General features: G+C 42.4%; 1 protein-coding gene across 9 annotated transcripts in view; it reads left to right on the top strand.

Moving 5' to 3' along the window:
- Positions 1-21,261, top strand: part of BICD1 (BICD cargo adaptor 1) — a 144,380-nt gene that overhangs the window by 76,258 nt on the left and 46,861 nt on the right. For all 9 annotated transcript variants that reach the window (XR_015945896.1, XM_035126582.3, XM_060279954.2 and 6 more), the window contains exons 4-6: positions 7,356-7,508; positions 13,409-13,846; positions 16,345-17,436. Coding sequence is in view for 8 of the 9 variants with exons in the window: in XM_035126582.3 (XP_034982473.1) it covers positions 7,356-7,508; positions 13,409-13,846; positions 16,345-17,436 (1,683 nt within the window). In the remaining variant the exon portion in view is untranslated. The remainder of the gene's footprint in view (positions 1-7,355; positions 7,509-13,408; positions 13,847-16,344; positions 17,437-21,261) is intronic.

Below are 21,261 nucleotides of genomic sequence, written 5' to 3'. Positions count from 1 at the left end.
TGTTCTCTCTGGACAATCATGCATTTGCCTCCCTTTCCATCCTAAGGAGAGGGAAACAAAGTTGCAGAGTTAAGGCTTATGCATCATTAAATGGATAAATTTGAGGCAGCTAACAAAATGGATCCATGTTAAGGTTTGTGAGAAACCGCAGCTTTGAAGTGGGCAATTAGTAAGTTGGCAGGAAGCCAAAGTCTGCCTAGAGACAGGGAAGCCTAGCAACAGGCTGTGATTGGCTGAAAGTTTCCCTGATAAGCAGCATGACACAGCAAGTCTGGTGTTGGAGTAAGTTGGAGTATATTGGAGTTAGTTGAAGTGTAAAGAGTGTGTTGGATTATGAGAGAGCTATGTATAGAGCAGAGGTTGGCTACCTCCGGTCCACGGAGGCCGTTTATCTAGCCCACGAGCTGCCTGGTCACTGAGCCGCCTGCTCGGCAAGTCCCCTATGCACTGTGCTAAACCGGCACAGTGCAGCACGGGGACTCGCTGAGTGGTGCCAGAAATGGCATCTGTGCATGCGCAGATGCCAGAAACCACGTCTGCGGATGCCCAGACACCGAAAACTGCTTTTGCGCAGGCGCAATTTCTGGCTTCCGGGCATGCGCAGAAGCGATTTCTGACGCTGAGCTGCCCATGTCCGGCGCCCTGGACATGGGCAGCTCAGCGCTGGAAATCGCTTCTGCGCATGTCCGGCCCACGGACAATCATCCGTGGGAATGATCTGGCCCATGGCCAGAAAACGTTGCCGACGCCTGGTATAGAGTCTGTGTATATAAGTAACTTGTAGAAAGCTGTGCTTTACTCTGCTGTATACAATAAACACAACTACAGTACAACTCAAGTTACTGTTCAGCAAGTTCTGTTCCTGAGTCTTCATCCTGGATTACACCTCCTCGCAGAAGGTAGCAGAGTGCATGGTCCAGATCCATCAACAGGTTATGGGGTCCAGATTCTGCAAGTCCAGGTTGCGGTGTCCAGGTTGTTGGTGCTGGTGACGTGCATCCAGGTCATGGAGAGGTGCTAGCCAAGTCGTGGGCGCAAGGGTCTGAATTCTCCCAGATTCCTAGTGAAGGAGTTGGTGAGGATGTGCTGGTGGTGATCGGTGGCAGAGTGTCGTGGTGTTGATGCTAAGAGCTGATCAGCGGCAGACCCGTGTTTAGAGGGCGACTGAATGCTGACTGACACAGACATGGTTCATCCATTTGCGGTGCCTTTCAAGCGGCTGAATAATCACAACTACTTGCTCTGGTCTCAGTGAATGCAAGCTACGCTACAGAGAGACTCTGGGATGCTGTGGCTAAACCTCCTTCAAAGCCTGATGCCGAGGAGTTGGAGCGGAACCAGAGGGCAAGAGCTACTATTGTCTTGGCGCTGGACGATTTGCAGTTGCCACATGTGCGTGAGTGCAGTTCTGCGAAGGCTGTGTAAGTTGCATTGCGAAATCTCCATGTGTGTGAGATGGCGGGTTCGAAGCTGTCAATCCGCAAGGCTCTGTATAAATCACTACTTCAACTGGGAGTGTTGATGCAGGACCATCTCCACGAGTTGCAGATGAAATTCGGGCTCTTCAGGATAGAGGTTGTAATTTACCAGAAGAAGAGAAGGTCTGCATTCTTTTAATTTCACTTCCTGACAGTTGGGACAATCTTGTTCTTTCGCTGGAGTCTATGCGAGAACGGGATTTGACTATGGACTTTGTCACAGGCAGGTTGCTTGAGGAGTGGCAGAAGCGGGAGTGCAGGCAGCCGGCAAGTTCTAGTGTTTTGCCGGGCAGTTGGTCTGTCAAAAACGCTGGTAGTGAAGAGAAGCAGCTGTCTATGCATTTTCGGGAAGCTATCAGTGAGAAGTCTGCATTTGCCGTGCGTCACTGCTACTGATGTGGGTCTACAAAACATCTGCGGAAAGCATGTCCAGAAGCGGCAGGTTCCGAGGGTCAGAGACATCGTCAGCAGAAGAAGCGAGGCTGGTCGAAGCAGACAGTGCAGTTCATCACTGCAGTGGACAAGTGTCCAGAAGATGAACGACACAACGCATGGGTTGTTGACTCGATGCAGTTCGAGGCATCTGGTTACGTCTGAGGCTTTGTTCATCAAGAAGGCCTCTACACCACGCAAGCAGGTTGTGTTAGCGGATGGAAGGAAGTCTGAAGTGAGATCTGCAGGATCTGTCTTCATCCCTTGTCTGCGCACACAGTTGGACAATGTTCTGTGTGTACCTTCGTTGCAAAGTAATCCAATGCCTGTATCATAGAATCATAGAGTTTGAAGAGACCACAAGGGGCATCCAGTCCAACCCCCTGCCAAGCAGGAAACACCATCAAAGCATTCCTGACAGATGGCTGTCAAGCCATCATGTCTTATGCAGTCTGGTTTCTGTGTGCAGTTACTGTGAGATACAGAAAGACTGCAAGATATTGGGGAGGGCTTTGCTGGAGGGTGGTTTATTTGTGTTAAAAGACAGTGTCCAAGATTCTGTACTAGGCAGTAGTGACGTGCAGCCTAGTTGTAAAAATGAGGCATTGCACAAGAAGTGTCTGCATTTATGGCACAAACGTCTAGGTCACTCTGATTGGCGAAGTGTGATAAAGATGCCAAAGTTAAGTGATGGCTGTGATCTGCAAAGTTGTAACAAATATTTAGACTGCAATGTGTGCAAGCAAGTTAAAAGCTACAAAGGTCCTTATCCTCACAGTGAAAGAGTCAGCGAGAAACCTTTTCAGCTGGTACATCCTGTTGTGTGTGGTCCTTTTAAACCTGGCAGGGATAATTCATGGTATGTGCTTGCAATAATTGATGATGCTACAAAGTTTTGCTGGGTTTTCCCCATAAACATAAGGGAGAGGTTTTCTCCAAGTTCAAAGGTTGGGTAGTAAATGTGGAGAGGCAGTTTTACTGTAAAGTATGCAAGGTACAGTCGGACCGTGGTTGGAATTGGGCATAGAAAAACAAATGCTTATAGTCCAGAAGAGAATGGTGTGGCAGAAAGGAACTCTGTGATGTATTTATGATGCTTCTGGGGGTGGTCTTGTTCTCCAGGGTGGGCAATTTCAAATTTCTATATAAATGCGCCTTTGCTCGAGGTCTCCCCCCCCTGTGTGTGTGTGGGGAGCACCCTGTTGCAACAGCTTTAATAAAGATCAGGCTTACTAGCTGCCTTGCTTCTCAATATTCTCTAGTTGGCCTCTTTTATTTTCTCCTACTGATAGAGAACCTACAAAAGGATATGGGCTCTTGGGTACCCCATAAGGGGGAAAGTCGGCATGAAGGGGGTGAGAAGTTGAAAAGGTGAAAGGAGTATGGAAAACTGATTGAGGGTTTTGACCAGCAATGTTGTTTTCCTGTGTTTTTCTTTGAAAGCTAACTTTCAAAGATAACACTGCCATCCCTATAAAAGTTGTTAACCTCTGTAAGTAAGCTAACGGGGTCTTCTTCAATGCAATTGCCTTGCCTTAATAAACAGTCTTGAACAATATTTTACCTTATTCCTAGTGTGAAGGCTTGGTTTTTCTTTCACAAAGGTCTAGTAGTTACACTGGGTCTATTCTGAGTAGAATTTAATTGGCCTTGAAGGCCTTGATCTTCCCTGATGGCTGCATACTTGTGTGAAATCAATAAAACTCAACACATCACATGCCTTGCGATACAGGAAGCATTTTATCTGATACATGCAAGCTAGTTGATTTTTCAAAATTATGATAATGATGACAACTAGAATGTTGTGGAGCTGGTGTTGAATCTCTTCCAGTATAAAGCAGGTATTCTCTGTGGCCAGAATATAGCCAGCAAGCGCTGACCAGTTTCTCAGACAAGATTTATACATTTTTTGTAGAAATGTTTTTGCACAGAGTATTTTTGTTTCTATGTCATATTAATATTTAAAGTGAACCAAACCTCTGGCAGCAGTCACAGCAGATTTATGTTGCATTGTTTAGAACTGTGAAAACAGCAGAGATGCAGACCAATGATTGCATTAATCTTTGTTGTTGTTGTTGAAAGAAATAAAGGGAAATTTTACTTGTTCCCAACCACACCCTGAAAACATGACACAGGTGAAATTAAAAATCCATGTAAAGTGTTTATTGCTGTTATTTTGTATCATTTTTATTTTCATAGTAATAAATTGCATAAATCAAAACAAGAGAACAGACTCTGCCCTCAGGGATAAGACATGCAAGGGAAGGGAGTAGAGAGAGGAAAATGTAAATTGTTTAAATATTATATTTTAAATTGCTGTAATGTGCCCTGAGACCTTATGGTGAAGGGTGGTTTATAAATCATATTATTATGAATATATGAATAAGAGATGAGAGTTTTAGAATGTCAGACTGATGGGTGAGATTTTAGCAAGTATTTAAATCTGTTTAAGACCAAACTGATCCAGCACTGGAGTTTCAACTGAATAGAAATTGTGCAAACTGGCAGCAGCTTTTGGTGTCCCCCTGCTGTCTAATTTTAGTTTGTAAACTCATTGGGGCAGGGACCTTTCTGTTACACTCTTAAGAGCCTCCACGTATATGGACTTCACACATGACACTTAAAACATGTTGCTATTTATATGAGTCATCTGTGCACTGCCTTGATGATGTATCTAAGTTATTTTGAGCCCAGGAATCCACATCCATAATAATTCAATCTGAAACAATAACATAATTACGGCAGGGGTAGAGGAAACATTCAGAATTGAAGTAATTAATGTGATATGGATTTATAAGCATGAAACCATGAACATGCTTAATCCTAATGCCCTAATTCAGTAGTTCCCAATGGGTGGTCTGCAGACCACAAGGGCGCTGTGGCACCACACCAGTCACATTGAAGTGAGTGGGCGTAGGCCACGGGTACATGAAATGGGCATATGCTTCTCAGGTATATAACTTCAGGAATGCCCACTCACTTCAACATAACAAAAACTATTATAGAGATTTTCAAAAGTAGGAGGTCCATGGCTTGGCATTTGAAAAATAGCATCCACAATGTTTAGCTAATTGAGAACCACTTCCCTAATTCATTCACAGCCCTTAAAGATTAAAAATATTGGGATCTTCTAAAAGGGTGTAAGGTTCACAAAGTTAAAAAGCTTTAAAGATATATTTATTGTTTAAAAGCTTAAACATTCAATCAGGATGGACCATCAGATTACCATTCTGTTTACAAGGTGTGCTTGATGTTACCTTTCTTGTTTATCCAGAAACCTGGGGTAAAAAGGTTAGAAGTGTCATAAATCCCTAGCTTAATTTACACCACAATAGCATCTTTGTCTGACAGGAGGAAATCTGCTTGTTTAGGGCAATTAAAATTTTGATGGAAGGGTTTTCACAAGGTAATTTGTAATTACCCTGTGAAAACCCTTCCATCAACAACCTCAGATATGCTGATGACACAACCTTGATGGCAGAAAGTGAGGAGGAATTAAAGAACCTTTTAATGAGGGTGAAAGAGGAGAGCGCAAAATGTGGTCTGAAGCTCAACATAAAAAACCCCAAGATCATGGCCCCTGGTCCCATCACCTCCTCACGAATAGAAGGGGAAGAAATGGAGGCAGTGGGAGATTTTACTTTCTTGGGTTCCATGATCACTGCAGATGGTGACAGCAGTCACAAAATTAAAAGACGCCTGCTTCTTGGGAGAAGAGCAATGACAAACCTAGACAGCATCTTAAAAAGCAGAGACATCACCTTGCCAACAAAGGTCTGTATAGTTGAAGCTATGGTTTCCCAGTAGTGATGTATGGAAGTGAGAGCTGGACCATAAAGAAGGCTGATCACCAAATAATTGATGCTTTTGAATTATGGTGCTGGAGGAGACTCTTGAGAGTCCCATGGACTGCAAGAAGATCAAACCTATCCATTCTGAAGGAATCAGCCCTGAGTGCTCACTGGAAGGACAGATCGTGAAGCTGAGGCTCCAATACTTTGGCCACCTCATGAGAAGAGATGACTCCCTGGAAAAGACCCTGATGTTGAGAAAGATTGAGGGCACAAGGAGAAGGGGATAGAGGACAAGATGGTTGGGCAGCGTTCTTGAAGCTACCAACATGAGTCTGACTAGACTGCAGGAGGCAGTGGAAGACAGGAGTGCCTGGTGTGCTCTGGTCCATGGGGTCATGAAGAGTCGGACACGACTAAACAACAACAACAGTGTGTAATGCCAATCACTATCAATTATTGCAGCCCAGGAGTCAGGAAGTCTGATCTTTAAATTCATGTCACAAAGGATGTCACAAAGAAGAGTAAGCCAAAGAGAGCTTAATCCCACTGTGCTACACTCCCAAATCCAGTTGTGAACAAAAGAAAAGGGTGCAACCTCCTGTCATGCTTACATTACTCTGAACAGCATTGGTGATATTTTGGCCTTTGAAAAATAGTTTGTGTCTTCCCTGGACAGTGTCCTACTTGCTGTTGTTGGCTGTTTGCATGAAGCAAGAATACATTTTGGTGCTGAGAAATAAGCCCACATAGAACAGAAGTAATTTTCTTCCAGTGTTTATGTTTGATATTTTGCACGAGGCTTTTACTTTTACACTGAGACACAAATTGCTGGGCTCTGGAACTTGCATTCCTTTGTCAAGTTTGTTAGTAGTTATCTTTGCAGGACAGACTTCATTGCTCATTGTTCTACTTTAAACCCTTAGAGGAGTGAAAAAACACTTAGTAATTGTATTTGATTACATCCTTTATTCAGTAAATGAAAATAATGAGATTCTAAAAACTGTGAGAAGGGGAGGAGGTGATTCTTTCAGCTCAAGAGAAAAGTTTAATCAAGGATATACTGCTTGTTTTTCCTTCCACGTTTGTGGAGATAAAGTGGCATTATAAATAGCAGGCATGTCTGGTTGAACAGATTTTTATGTATATGCTAAGTTTACCATTACTGTTTTGCTGGTGTTGTAAGAAAAAAAACTGCTCCTTTCCCCTTATGGGGTACCCAAGAGCCCATATCCTTTTGTAGGTTCTCTATTGGTAGGAGAAAATAACAGAGGCCAACCAGAGAATATTGAGAAGCAAAGCAGTTAGTAAGCCTGATCTTTATTAACTGTTGCAACAGGGTGCTCACAACCACATGCAGGAGGCAAGAGGGACCCAGAACATTGGTGTGCAAACTCTTATATAGCTCAAGACCTCCCCAGTGTAGCTCAAGACATCCCCAATACATCATACATACATCACAGAAGGAACGGTCTACAGCAGAAATCTGAGTGTGTTTTCCTGTACTGTTTCCAGAATGTGGTTTATATATTTATGTATGTGTTTGCCTTGTACAGTTATGAACATTTATTATATATATATATATGACCTTAAAATTCCTGTAACACTGGAAATGAAACAATGACAATATATTTCGTTTCTTTCTCCTTTTCAGAGCAATGAAATGGCAGAGCTGCAGAGAATTCGGATGAAAGATGAGATAAGAGAATACAAGTTCAGAGAGGCAAGACTCCTTCAGGACTATACAGAACTTGAAGAAGAAAATATTACATTGCAAAAGTTGGTTTCCACGCTGAAACAGAACCAGGTGAGCACTGACTGGATTTTCAGAAATAGGTTGCAAAAGGAACAATACCAACATCTGAATTACATACCATTTTTGAATACAGTATACATTCATTACCAGATAATGGAAGCAAGCAACAGAATATACTGTTGAAGGAGGATTGCCAGAAAACATGCTTTGCATGCAGAGGGTTCCAAGTTCAGTGCCTGGCATCTCTTGGTTTAAAAGGGCATCTATATAGTTGGGCTGGAAGCAGCTTTATTTCTTAATTTTATTACCATACATTTCTATGGTCATAGTGCTGTTGCAACCCACATTTGGCCAACCTGCAACTCAGTGGTAAGTTCTGACCCTCCAGCTGAAGACCAGTGACTGTTGACCAGTGCCACAAAATCATGTTAATGGTTTAAAATATGGAATATAATGTAAGTGGTGGATGCTGAACCCACAGAAAATAGTAATCTGATTACTCCACATGGTTAGATTACAGTCTATAATGTGACAGCTCTGCTCCATTAAGATATTTTAAAATGCCATGGGTTGTGAGCTGGGTGTATAGTGATGTTTGGCTAAATGTTTTGACGTCAATTTAGCAGTTGCTAGCTCTGGCCCACTACCACCCCTTTGTGAAGCATCATTAAGCCTTAGTGTCAGACTCTGAAGATGGGTGGGGAGTTGGCTGCTAAGCCAATTGGGCCAGAAGCTTATGCAGGGTCCAAAGAAGGAAGCAGTTGATTGTGAGAGAACATTTCCAAAACTGAAGGGACATAGCTGCCAAGTATCCCGTATCCGCCGGGAAAACCCCTTTTTTCTTACCGTTTCCCGGCGGTCTCCCGTTTGGCGGAAAATCCCGGCATTGTCCCTTTAATTTGCTTCTTCCCGGCGGCCATTTTTCTGGTGCCGCTTTGCCCTTCTATGGGCACCAGAAAATGTCGGCGTCGGAAGTCGCTTCCGCGCATGACCGGAAGTTGCGTGACGCGACTTCCGGTTGCGGTTTGCCCTTCTATGGGCATCAGAAAATGGCGGCGCCGGCGTCGGAAGTCGCTTTTACGTGTTTACGGTCATGCGCGGAAGCGACTTCCGGCGCTGGGGCCGCCATTTTCTGGTGCCCATAGAAGGGCGAAGCGCCACCGGAAGTTCCGGTTATGCGCGCGCTGCCGATCCCGGATCTTTACGATCCGGACTTGGCAGCTATGTGAAGGGAGTCTCGGAAGCAATCTGTGATATTGCATGCTTGTGGGTACTTACACTTGCAGGTACTTGTTGTTGTTGTTTGTTGTTTAGTCGTGTCCGACTCTTCGTGACCCCATGGACCATAGCACGCCAGGCACTCCTGTCTTGCACTGCCTCCCGCAGTTTGGTCAAACTCATGTTCGTAGCTTCGAGAACACTGTCCAACCATCTTGTCCTCTGTCGTCCCCTTCTCCTAGTGCCCTCAATCTTTCCCAACATCAGGGTCTTTTCCAAGGATTCTTCTCTTCTCATGAGGTGGCCAAAGTATTGGAGCCTCAGCTTCACGATCTGTCCTTCCAGGGAGCACTCAGGGCTGATTTCCTTAAGAATGGATAGGTTTGATCTTCTTGCAGTCCATGGGACTCTCAAGAGTCTCCTCCAGCACCATAATTCAAAAGCATCAATTCTTCGACGATCAGCCTTCTTTATGGTCCAGCTCTCACTTCCATACATCACTACTGGGAAAACCATAGCTTTAACTATACGGACCTTTGTCGGCAAGGTGATGTCTCTGCTTTTTAAGATGCTGTCTAGGTTTGTCATTGCTTTTCTCCCAAGAAGCAGGCGTCTTTTAATTTCGTGACTGCTGTCACCATCTGCAGTGATCAAGGAGCCCAAGAAAGTAAAATCTCTCACTGCCTCCATTTCTTCCCCTTCTATTCGTGAGGAGGTGATGGGACCAGTGGCCATGATCTTGGTTTTTTTGATGTTGAGCTTCAGACCATATTTTGCGCTCTCCTCTTTCACCCTCATTAAAAGGTTCTTTAATTCCTCCTCGCTTTCTGCCATCAAGGTTGTGTCATCTGCATATCTGAGGTTGTTGATATTTCTTCCGGCAATCTTAATTCCGGCTTGGGATTCATCTAGTCCAGCCTTTCGCATGATGAATTCTGCATATAAGTTAAATAAGCAGGGATACAATATACAACCTTGTCGTACTCCTTTCCCAATTTTGAACCAATCAGTTGTTCCATATCCAGTTCTAACTGTAGCTTCTTGTCCCACATAGAGATTTCTCAGGAGACAGATGAGGTGATCAGGCACTCCCATTTCTTTAAGAACTTGCCATAGTTTGCTGTGGTCGACACAGTCGAAGGCTTTTGCATAGTCAATGAAGCAGAAGTAGACGTTTTTCTGGAACTCTCTAGCTTTCTCCATAATCCAGCGCATGTTTGCTATTTGGTCTCTGGTTCCTCTGCCCTTTCGAAATCCAGCTTGCACTTCTGGGAGTTCTCGGTCCACATACTGCCTAAGCCTGCCTTGTAGAATTTTAAGCATAACCTTGCTAGCGTGTGAAATGAGCGCAATTGTGCGGTAGTTGGAGCATTCTTTGGCACTGCCCTTCTTTGGAATTGGGATGTAGACTGATCTTCTCCAATCCTCTGGCCATTGCTGAGTTTTCCAAACTTGCTGGCATATTGGGTGTAGCACCTTAACAGCATCATCTTTTAAAATTTTAAATAGTTCAGCTGGAATATCATCACTTCCACTGGCCTTGTTATTAGCAGTGCTTTCTAAGGCCCATTTGACTTCACTCTCCAAGATGTCTGGCTCAAGGTCAGCAACCACACTACCTGGGGTGTACGAAACCTCCATGTCTTTCTGGTATAATTCCTCTGTGTATTCTTGCCACCTCTTCTTGATGTCTTCTGCTTCTGTTAGGTCCTTACCACTTTTGTCCTTGATTATGGTAATCTTTGTACGAAATGTTCCTTTCATATCTCCAATTTTCTTGAACAGATCTCTGGTTTTCCCCATTCTATTGTTTTCCTCTATTTCTTTGCATTGCTCATTTAAGAAGACCCTCTTGTCTCTCCTTGCTGTTTTTTGGAAATCTGCATTCAGTTTCCTGTATCTTTCCCTATCTCCCTTGCATTTTGCTTGCCTCCTCTCCTCCGCTATTTGTAAGGCCTCGTTGGATAGCCATTTTGCTTTCTTGCATTTCCTTTTCCTTGGGATGGTTTTCGTTGCTGCCTCCTGTATAATGTTACGAGCCTCCATCCATAGTTCTTCAGGCACTCTGTCCACCAAATCTAAATCCTTAAACCTGTTCCTCACTTCCACTGTGTATTCATAAGGGATTTGATTCAGATTGTATCTTACTGGCCCAGTGCTTTTTCCTACTTTCTTCAGTTTAAGCTGGAATTTTGCTATAAGAAGCTGATGATCTGAGTTACAGTCAGCTCCAGGTCTTGTTTTTGCTGACTGTATAGAGCTTCTCCATCTTTGGCTGCAGAGAATATAATCAATCTGATTTCGATGCTGCCCATTTGGTGATATCCATGTGTAGAGTCGTCTCTTGTGTTGTTGGAAGAGAGTGTTTGTGATGACCAGCTTGTTCTCTTGACAGAACTCTATTAGCCTTTGCCCTGCTTCATTTTGAACTCCAAGGCCAAACTTGCCAGTTGTTCCTTTTATCTCTTGATTCCCTACTTTAGCATTCCAATCCCCTGTAATGAGAAGAACATCCTTCTTTGGTGTCATTTCTAGAAGGTGTTGTAGGTCTTCATAGAATTGGTCAATTTCACTTTCTTCAGCACCGGTAGTTGGTGCATAAACTTGGATTACCGTGATGTTAAAAGGTCTGCCTTGGATTCGTATCGAGATCATTCTGTCATTTTTGAGATTGCATCCCATTACAGCTTTTGCCACTCTTTTGTTGACTATGAGGGCCACTCCATTTCTACTACAGGATTCTTGCCCACAGTAGTAGATATGATAGTCACCCGAACTGAATTCGCCCATTCCCTTCCATTTTAGTTCACTGATGCCCAGGATGTCGATATTTATTCTTGTCATCTCATTTTTGACCACATCCAGCTTACCTCCATTCATGGTTCTTACATTCCAGGTTCCTATGCAATATTTTTCTTTACAGCATCGGACTTTCCTTTCGCTTCCAGGCATATCTGCAACTGAGCGTCCTTTCGGCTTTGGCCCAGCCGCTTCATCAGCTCTGAATCTACTTGTACTTGTCCTCCGCTCTTCCTCAGTAGCATGTTGGACGCCTTCCGACCTGAGGGGCTCATCTTCCAGCGTCATAACTTTTATATGCCTGTTGTCTTTGTCCATGGAGTTTTCTTGGCAGGGATACTGGAGTGGCTTGCCAGTTCCTTCTCCAGGTGGATCACGTTTAGTCAAAACTCTCCACTATGACCTGTCCATCTTGGGTGGCCCTGCATGGCATAGCTCATAGCTTCTCTGAGTTATTCAAGCCCCTTCGCCACGACAAGGCATTGATCCATGAAGGGATCATGAAGGGATCCATGAAGGTACTTACACTTGCCTAAAATAGCTCTTTGAAACCCAGACTATATTTAGAAGTAATTGCTACCCAACATTATTCTACCCTTTAAACACAAATAGCAGATTGTACGCAGAGTCTGTGTTTCATTTTCTTTCTTTTTGTAAAAACGGACAATTTCTAATCACTTTTTTTTGTTACACAGAAAATTGCTCCCATTTTCAGCAAAAAAAACAACCCACTGCTAATTATACCATACATAAAAAGCTGATTAACTTCTGAGATTACTCATTATATAGTAATTGTCTTACTTGAATAGTATATAAATATATGCTGTATCTTTAACAAAGGAATTAATTTGTGTTTCTCCTGCCTGCAAAGAGCCAACTGTCTCTCATTAGAAATGAATATTGATTAGCTTGACTAGGGATTTTGAACATGTAGTTTCCAGGGAACATTTATATATTTCTATGCAATCTTTCAAACCTTTACCTTCTCATAATTTTATTTTGCTGTTTCTGCTTTTATTCATAACATTTTATTTAACCAATTTTTTTATTTAGCCATTCTTAACATACAGAAAAAGATGGTTGACAAAATAAGTCATATGTATGTCTCAATTAGTATTTTCATTCAAACCTTTTTCTCAGTTGCTTTTGTTACAACATTTTCCTTAAAAAAATCCCCCAACAACTTACCTGATGTGTTTTTGAGCAATTTTCTCCCTCAATATTCCCTGAATCATGTTTTTATATAGTGAACATGTATTTCTCATTTGTGTCTTCAAAGTTAAAAAAATTGGTTATAGTGTCATAGAATCATAGAATTGTAGAGATGGAAGGGACTATGAGGGTTATCTAGTCCAACCCCTAGCAATGCAGAAATCTTTTTGTCCAATGTGGGGCTCAAACCCACGACTCTGAGATTAAGAGTCTTATGCTCTACAGATTGAGTTAATACATTTTTCCATATATGTTTGTAAGTCTTGGGCTAAGCAACATGTATAAGCACCTGAAACCTCTTGGATTTTCTATTAAATTACAAAAAAATACCTTGTCACATTTGATGGTATGAAATCTATACATTTTAGTTAAGAGGTAAATTTCATGAAATATGCCTGATAATGTTTATTCTGAAAAACTGTTAACCTCCCCCCGATTTGGGTTGCACTACATAATCATCATTATGAAAGATGTAACAGAGAACTAAGTTACAACAGAATCACAGTGGTTTCAGGGCATCTCTCTACTGACCAGTTTATATACCGGTAGTCAGTAGAATCTGAGTCCTTTCTCCATCCAGTAATTTTAAGTACGTATGTTCAGTCTTTCTTTTTTTTCTCTCTCTCTTTTTGGTACCTTAGTTTAACAGATGCAGCAAATGGCAGGTTGTTTGTAAATCCAACTTTTAGTATTTTGAATGTTCTTTATCTTACCTAATTCAGGTTGAATATGAAGGCCTGAAACACGAGATAAAACGATTTGAGGAAGAAACTGTATTGCTTAATAGCCAGCTAGACGATGCCATCCGGTTAAAGGAGATTGCGGACCATCAGCTAGAGGAAGCCCTGGAGACGTTAAAGAATGAGAGAGAGCAAAAGAACAATCTGAGGAAGGAACTCTCCCAGTATATCAATCTAAATGATAGCATGTATAATAACCATATTAATATCTCGGTAGATGGATTAAAGTTTGGAGAGGATGGGAATGAACCTAATAATGATGACAAAATGAATGGACACATTCATGGACCCCACATGAAAATGAATGGTGACTTTCGGACTCCCACAGTTAGGAAAGCAGAATCGCTGCACCCAGTCTCAGATCTCTTCAGTGAGCTCAACATCTCTGAAATGCAAAAACTGAAACAGCAGCTCATGCAGGTAACATTTGACATGGACCATTAAAAAGGGAGTTTCATATAATGTACCAGATATTGGGCCCAGCTACATTTTGCATTCACCTGGTGGTAGGGTGCTTTGTAGTTCTGGTAACTGCATAGGAGAAACCACCAGATGTGGTTTTTCCCATTATAGTGACAGAAAAAATGACAGATGCAGAATTTCATGTCTGTGCTGCTTTGACAAGCATATGCCTCTCTGTTTTATCTTGCCTTCTTTTTTCTCTCCTCTCCTGTGCCCTATGTCTAAGTTTTCTTCAACTATATATACCTCTGCCATCTACTGTTTCCTCCTATGCTGCCTGTGCATACAATTCCTTACTTCCTTTAGCTATCCTGATCCTCAGGCAGCCTTCCCTGAATTCTTCTCCTGTGCAATCCTGTCCCTCCACTCCACCTACTTACAGCCCAACATTGCAGATACATATATTTATAAAGTTAGGATAATTTTTGATTTTTACATACAGTTTAAATTACTTTTCCATAGAAGCAGATGAGCTTCAAGTTTCACCATGTATCGTTATGAGTTTGTGGGTGCTAGACACTCTTAAATTCCCAGTGTTACAACTGGGAAATGGCTAGACCAGCCAGACCAGTGTGTATTAGAGTTATTTGTATTAGGACAGACCTGTGTGTATTAAGCTGTGTGTTGGACACCTAAATCCTGTAATAGCTAAAAAATTTTTTAAAAAATCCTTCCAGTAGCACCTTAGAGACCAACTAACTTTGTCATTGGTATGAGCTTTCGTGTGCACGCACACTTCTTCAGATACCACATGAAAGCTCATACCAATGACAAATCTAAGGTGCTACTGGAAGGAATTTTTTTATTCTGTTTCGACTACGGCAGACCAACACGGCTACCTACCTGTAACCTGTAATAGCTAATTAAGCTAGACTTAATTCCTCTGGAATTAGCTAATTAAGCAAGGCTAACTTCCTCATAAGGTGATAGCCTGGTGATGGGCCATTAAGAAACCAACAAAGCATCCAAAGAACTTTGAGATTGTGGTGGCATGGAACAAGATAGATTACTACGGTATTTTATAGTAGATTGTCAGTACAAGGCCTATGTAGCTTGTGTATGACAACAGTACGGTAATACAAATGTAGTACCTATCAAGATTATTGCCTAGAGCCAGGAACACTGTTCCTAATTATCTCTTCCTAATTATATATTCACCTAACATTTCCATAAATTACTATCCTTTATGTGTCATGGGGTTTGAAATAATAATGGCCACCATCTACTAAACTAATTAGGTTTGGTTTTATTACATCTCATCAAACAAGTTGCACCACTCACACTTGATAGAGCTCATTTGCTGTTGTTCTTTCCTTTAAAATAATAATAAAACTCTGCTAGTCTAATGGCATTTCCCCCTCAAATTGCTATTAAAATATATCTAAAGTACTTGGAATGGTGTGCATATCTCAACTAAAATTTTCCAGGTTTGGAAAATATTGTTGCCTATGACTGGTGAAACAAATATGGGCTTATTTGCATGCCACATTAAACCATAATTTAAAACAAACTATGGTTTCACATGAATGAGTAGCATGTAAATGCACACTGCCCAGAAAGGGTCTCATGTTGCTCCCTTTCTGGTGGACAAAGCAAGCTGCAGGCCAACATGTTGTGTCATCCGAATCTGGGCTCAAGAAACTGGAAGCAAGGAGGATACAAACCACTAGCCTGGATTCAGACAACATAAGCCAGATTCTTGCTTATTTTGTCCATGGAGCAACTGCAGCAAGAGCAAGAGAGGAGCATTGTGGCAGCTTTTGAGTAGTGTGCGCCAGCAATGCTGCTTGCTCACATAGTTATGATAAATATAATTATAAATATGATGCTTTAACTGGGCCATATAATTATAAATATGCTTTAACTGGGCCACTGGGCCCATGAACAGAGAACATAAGAAGGAATTGTTTATTTACTTTTGCTAGCACAATACCAATTGCTTTATAAATGACATGAATGAGATTGAGAACAACCACCATCACCACCATAATAACCAGCAAAGATACAGGTTAAGACAATGTTTCTCTGGCATTTTAAATGAAATTATTTTTTAGGTCTGATGGACAAGGAAGCTATATTTTAAGCACTGAAGCTAAGTCATCCATTTTGCTGTTTCAATTGACTTTGAAGTTGTGGTGTACCTGGAAGGTGCTTTTTTAACTTGTGCTTTTTTGTTGTGCTTTTATTTTAGTGTGTTTTTTATTGTGAACTGACCTAGGATGTATTTTTATGAAGGCCATCATACAAATGCCTTAAATAAACAAAACGCAACTTTCTTGCAAAATGTAAGATACTGTGTGATTTCTTAGGAGGAGGAACTTTCTGACCTCAGCAGTAGTAGAGGTGCCAGTTGCTAGGCTCGGTCTGTTTTAAGGTACCGATGGGTACTGAGCAGTTAGTTTTGCACCCAAGTTCTTTTTTGAGACATTAATATTTTTCTCCCTGGGTTATTGCAGGTGGAGCGCGAGAAAGCTATTCTCCTGGCTAATCTTCAGGAGTCACAGACTCAGCTGGAACACACAAAGGGGGCACTTACTGAGCAACATGAACGGGTCCACAGGCTCACTGAGCATGTCAACGCTATGAGGGGTTTACAGAGCAACAAAGAATTGAAGGAGCTAGATTTTGAGAAAGGCCGGGATTCTGGGGAAGAAACCCATGACTATGAAGTGGACATCAATGGCTTGGAGATTCTAGAGTGCAAATACAAAGTAGCTGTCACGGAGGTGATTGACCTCAAAGCTGAAATAAAGGCCTTGAAGGAGAAATACAATAAATGTGTTGAAAACTACACCGAAGAAAAGGCGAAGTATGAGAGCAGGATCCAGATATATGATGAGCAGGTGACAAACCTGGAAAAGTCAACTAAGGATAGCCATGAGAAGATGATGCAGATGGAAAAAGACTTGCAAAGAATTACAGGTGTTGCAAATGAGAACCACAATACACTCAACACAGCCCAGGATGAGCTGGTGACTTTCAGTGAGGAACTGGCTCAGCTCTATCACCACGTGTGTTTGTGTAACAACGAAACTCCTAATAGGGTTATGCTAGATTATTACAGGCAAAGCAGAGTTACTAGAAGTGGGAGCCTCAAGGGACCTGATGACCCAAGGGGGCTTCTGTCCCCACGGCTGGCTAGGAGAGGGATGGCATCTCCAATAGAAGTGAGGACACCGACTGAGCAGATTTCAAGGGAGAGTGCAGAAGCCAACAAAGAGCAAAGTCCAACAAAGACACCCACAATTTCTCCAGTCATCACAGCCCCCCCTTCCTCCCCAGTTTCCGACACTAGTGACATTCGCAAAGAACCGATGAATATTTACAACCTGAATGCCATAATAAGGGACCAAATCAAGCACTTGCAGAAGGCTGTAGATCGGTCGCTGCAGCTGTCTCGGCAGCGTGCAGCAGCCCGTGAACTAGTACCTATGATTGATAAGGATAAGGAGGCCTTAATGGAAGAAATACTGAAATTGAAGTCCCTGCTGAGTACAAAACGAGAGCAGATAGCGACCCTAAGGGCTGTGTTGAAAGCCAACAAGCAGGTAAGCTGTTAACTGCCCATCTGCCATTAGGAAGGTATGTGTTTTAATTAACAAGTTTAAGGGTACTTTTAATTCAGGTAAGCCTATGTTTATGGCAACCTACGTACAGTTCCCATAAAACACAGACTTTCTTTTGGTTTTCTGTTGGCCTCTCACATAATTTATTTTATTTTAGGTACTCTTAACCCAGATAAAACAGATAAAATTAATTTATTGCATCAGTGAACTTAGTTCACTTAGTTTTTATTGAACAAATTTGAGCATTCTACATAATATAAATGTGGCATGCACTCAAGATTGCATTGAATTCCAGAGGCCTGGGGAACCAATCATATTTTGCTTTTGCTTGGGGTCAACTCAGACCTTCTCAAAACTTCAAACAAGCTCCTTCATGTAATCCCAATTCAACTAAGGCACTTTACAAGAATGTGTACAGTATTATGGAATCATGGAAATAGTTAATTATTCAGAGTTCGTAAAGACCTGAGTGGATACACACACATGTTAAAAAAGACTAGTGTGGTTTTGACTTGAGCTACTTTTTTGCTGCAGTATAACATGGGTAGAGCAGTCCTATGGGAAAAGGAGAAATCTAGGTACTGGGTAGATGTATTTTCCTTTGCCTTGGAGGCCTTAGCTGGGAGGACAGAAGGTGAGGGCAATTAAACACAAATGTATAATATATACAGTATCAGAAAAAAAGACAACCAGTTGAAAGTCAGTTTTGACTTATCAGTTTAGTAGCAGTAATCAGTGCTACTAGCCTCATGTTATACTATATTCTGTACATCTGAATTATTCTTGCTAGTACAGGAATATATTTTTACTGATGATGATGATGATAATAATAATAATAATAATAATAATAATAATAATAATAATATATTTATACCCCGCCCATCTGGCTGTGTTTCCCCAGCCACACTGGGCGGCTTCCAACAGAATATTAAAATACAATAATCTATTAAACATTAAAAGCTTCCCTAAACAGGGCTGCCTTCAGATGTCACCTAAAAGTCTGGTAGTTGTTTTTCTCTTTGACATCTGGTGGGAGGGCGTTCCACAGGGTGGGTGCCACTACCGAAAAGGCCCTCTGACTGGTTCCCTGTAACTTGGCTTCTCGCAGCGAGGGAACCGCCAGAAGGCCCTCGGCCCTGGACCTCAGTGTCCGGGCAGAACGATGGGGGTGGAGACGCTCCTTCAGGTATACTGGACCGAGGCCGTTTAGGGCTTTAAAGGTCAGTACCAACACTTTGAATTGTGCTCGGAAACGTACTGGGAGCCAGTGATTTTGGTCTTAGAGAGTTGTTCCTGAACCAGTAATTTCTGTGTACCCATACTCAAAGGAGTTATCACATCTCTAGAGTGGTGTTTTGCCTTCTAGTTGCTGAAGAATTAAAACTCGAAGAAGAATTATTTCAAAATGCTTTAATGTTTAGATTGCTGCATTACATATACAGATTGCTGGCTTTAGGCAACACCGTCGATCCTAAATACAGGCAAATGCTCTAATTGCCAAAACTTTAGTCATGGATCCAACTCTGTCACACCCCCTGGTTTTTCTGTAAAGAGATGTGGGTGATGCTGTGGTCTAAACCACTGAGCCCCTTGGGCTTTCCGATCAGAAGGTTGGTACCGGTAGTTAAAATCCCTGTGACGGGGTGAGCTCCCGTTGCTCTGTCCTAGCTTCTGCCAACCTAGCAGTTCGAAAGCACACCAGTCCAAGTAGATAAATAGGTATCGCTGCAGCGGTAAGGTAAACAGTGTTTCTATACACTCTGGTTTCCATCATGGTGTTCTGTTTCTCCAGAAGCGGTTTAGTCATGCTGGCCACATGACCCAGAAAGCTGTCTATGGACAAACACTGGCTTTCTCAGCCTGAAGTGAGATGAGAGCCGCAACCCACAGTCGCCTTTTGACTGGAATTAATTGTCCAGGGGTCATTTACCTTAGCCTTTTACCTTTCCTATATATAATAACACTAGACAGCTCAGTACAGTCAGTACTGACAGTACTGACAGGTAGTTCACTAAAGAAGTACAACACAGTTCCTACCTCTGACTGCCTCTTGTTCTAGGCAGACAGCTTACAAATAGGTGTTCCAGCAAATGTTCTCCCAGAAGAAATTCAACACAGTTGATTTCCAGCCAGCCACACTACCAACACCTCAGTTACAAATACAGGGCTACTTATACTCTACTTTGTGCTGAATCATTGGCATCTGGCTCTGACTCATGCCTTACATCTTCCTTGATTCACACCTAACAAGCTGCAGGTACAAGAACAATATATTCAGATTAACCCTGTCTTGATTTTTATCTGCAAGCATAACTTATTCCAACAGGATCATCTCATTTTGCTGTTGCAAGCTACCATATTCAGTGACAGATACATGGAATGCACATACAGCAGATTAATATCTAGCTTTTCCAGTTAAAGGACTCCAGGTGATAGGGCTAAAATTTTGTGCTAGGATTAAATAGGTTCAAAAGAGGCTCAGGTCCTTATCTGTTGTGATAGCTGTCTTAGGTCCAGTTTTTAGAAGGCTGTGGGGGGCATGTTTTAGTTATTGAAGACCCTCTTACTTTTCTTTTATAACTGAGGCACTGGAACAATCACCCCATGTATTTGCTACTAGGGTGGCACATGGAATCAAGTAATGAGACATTAGTTGGACACCAATAAAGGATGCTGTAATAGTGTTATTTCTAGCATCAGCAGGTATTGGCTTGTAGTTGACATTGGAGGCCCCTTCCAACTCTACGATTCAAACTGTTTTGATAGCATTCTTCTAATAATTGAGCTTGGATGTAGGCACTAGTATTTCAGATATTTGAAGGCAGTTTGAAAGTGTGTCATGTGTACACTCATCCCACTTGGTCTCCAGTAAATGGGGTTTGCAGATATTTGTATTGTTTCAAAACATTTGACTGGAGTTGCCAGTGGGGCAAAAGAACGTTATACAGTGGTACCTTGGGTTACAAACACCTCAGGTTACAAACACTTCAGGTTACAGACTCCGCTAACCCAGGAGTAGTACCTCGGATTAAGAACTTTGCCCCAGGATGAGAACAGAAATCGTGTGGCCGTGGTACCTCAGGTTAAGAACGGTTTCAGGTTAAGAACAGACCTCTGGGGAAAAATTAAGTTCATAACCAGAGGTACCACTGCACCATTGGGATGAAGTCTCCCTCAGACTACTTTCATCTTTTTTTTCAGCCAAAGAAAACTTTTGCCTCAAATGCAGGGCTGTCTTAAGCACAGCGGGCAGGCACAGCATGGCGGGCAGGCACAGCATGGGTGCCGTGGGCGCAGCTGCACGGCGGACCGGCTGGCCAGCGGGCGGGCGCAGCTCGCGGCGCCCACCTGGTGGGCTGGCGCCGTGGTGCCCTGCGCCACCCAGCCTGGCCGTAGGGCCGGTCCTGCTCAAATGTTTGAAATGCAATGTATTCCAGTTGTATTGTATAAGCCAGACAGAAATAAATTTGCACTAATGACATGCTGTGTAAATTGTCTCAGCTGGTTAAATATTACAGTTGTTGAGCTAAACATAGCATCTTGCTTCTGTTTCTTGTAGTTTCTGTTCCATCCGGCCTACCTTTACTGTCACAAGCAGTATGCTTCTCAATCTCATTTGCTGGAAACCACAGGAGGGGACAGTGCTGATGTGCTCAGCTCCTGCTTACGGGTTTCCCACAGGCATCTGGTTGGCCACTGTGAGAACAGGACGCTGGACTGGGTGGGCCATTGGCCTGATTCAGCAGGCTCTCTTTATTTTGTGTTCTTAAATACATACATACATATATAATGGCTGTGTCTTTGCTT

The sequence above is a fragment of the Zootoca vivipara genome, chromosome 9 (genome assembly GCF_965207765.1).
Source record: "Zootoca vivipara chromosome 9, rZooViv2.hap1.1, whole genome shotgun sequence".
NCBI lineage: Eukaryota > Metazoa > Chordata > Lepidosauria > Squamata > Lacertidae > Zootoca > Zootoca vivipara.
Note: the sequence above shows the minus strand (reverse complement) of the source record. Positions and strands in the feature narration are given on the sequence as shown.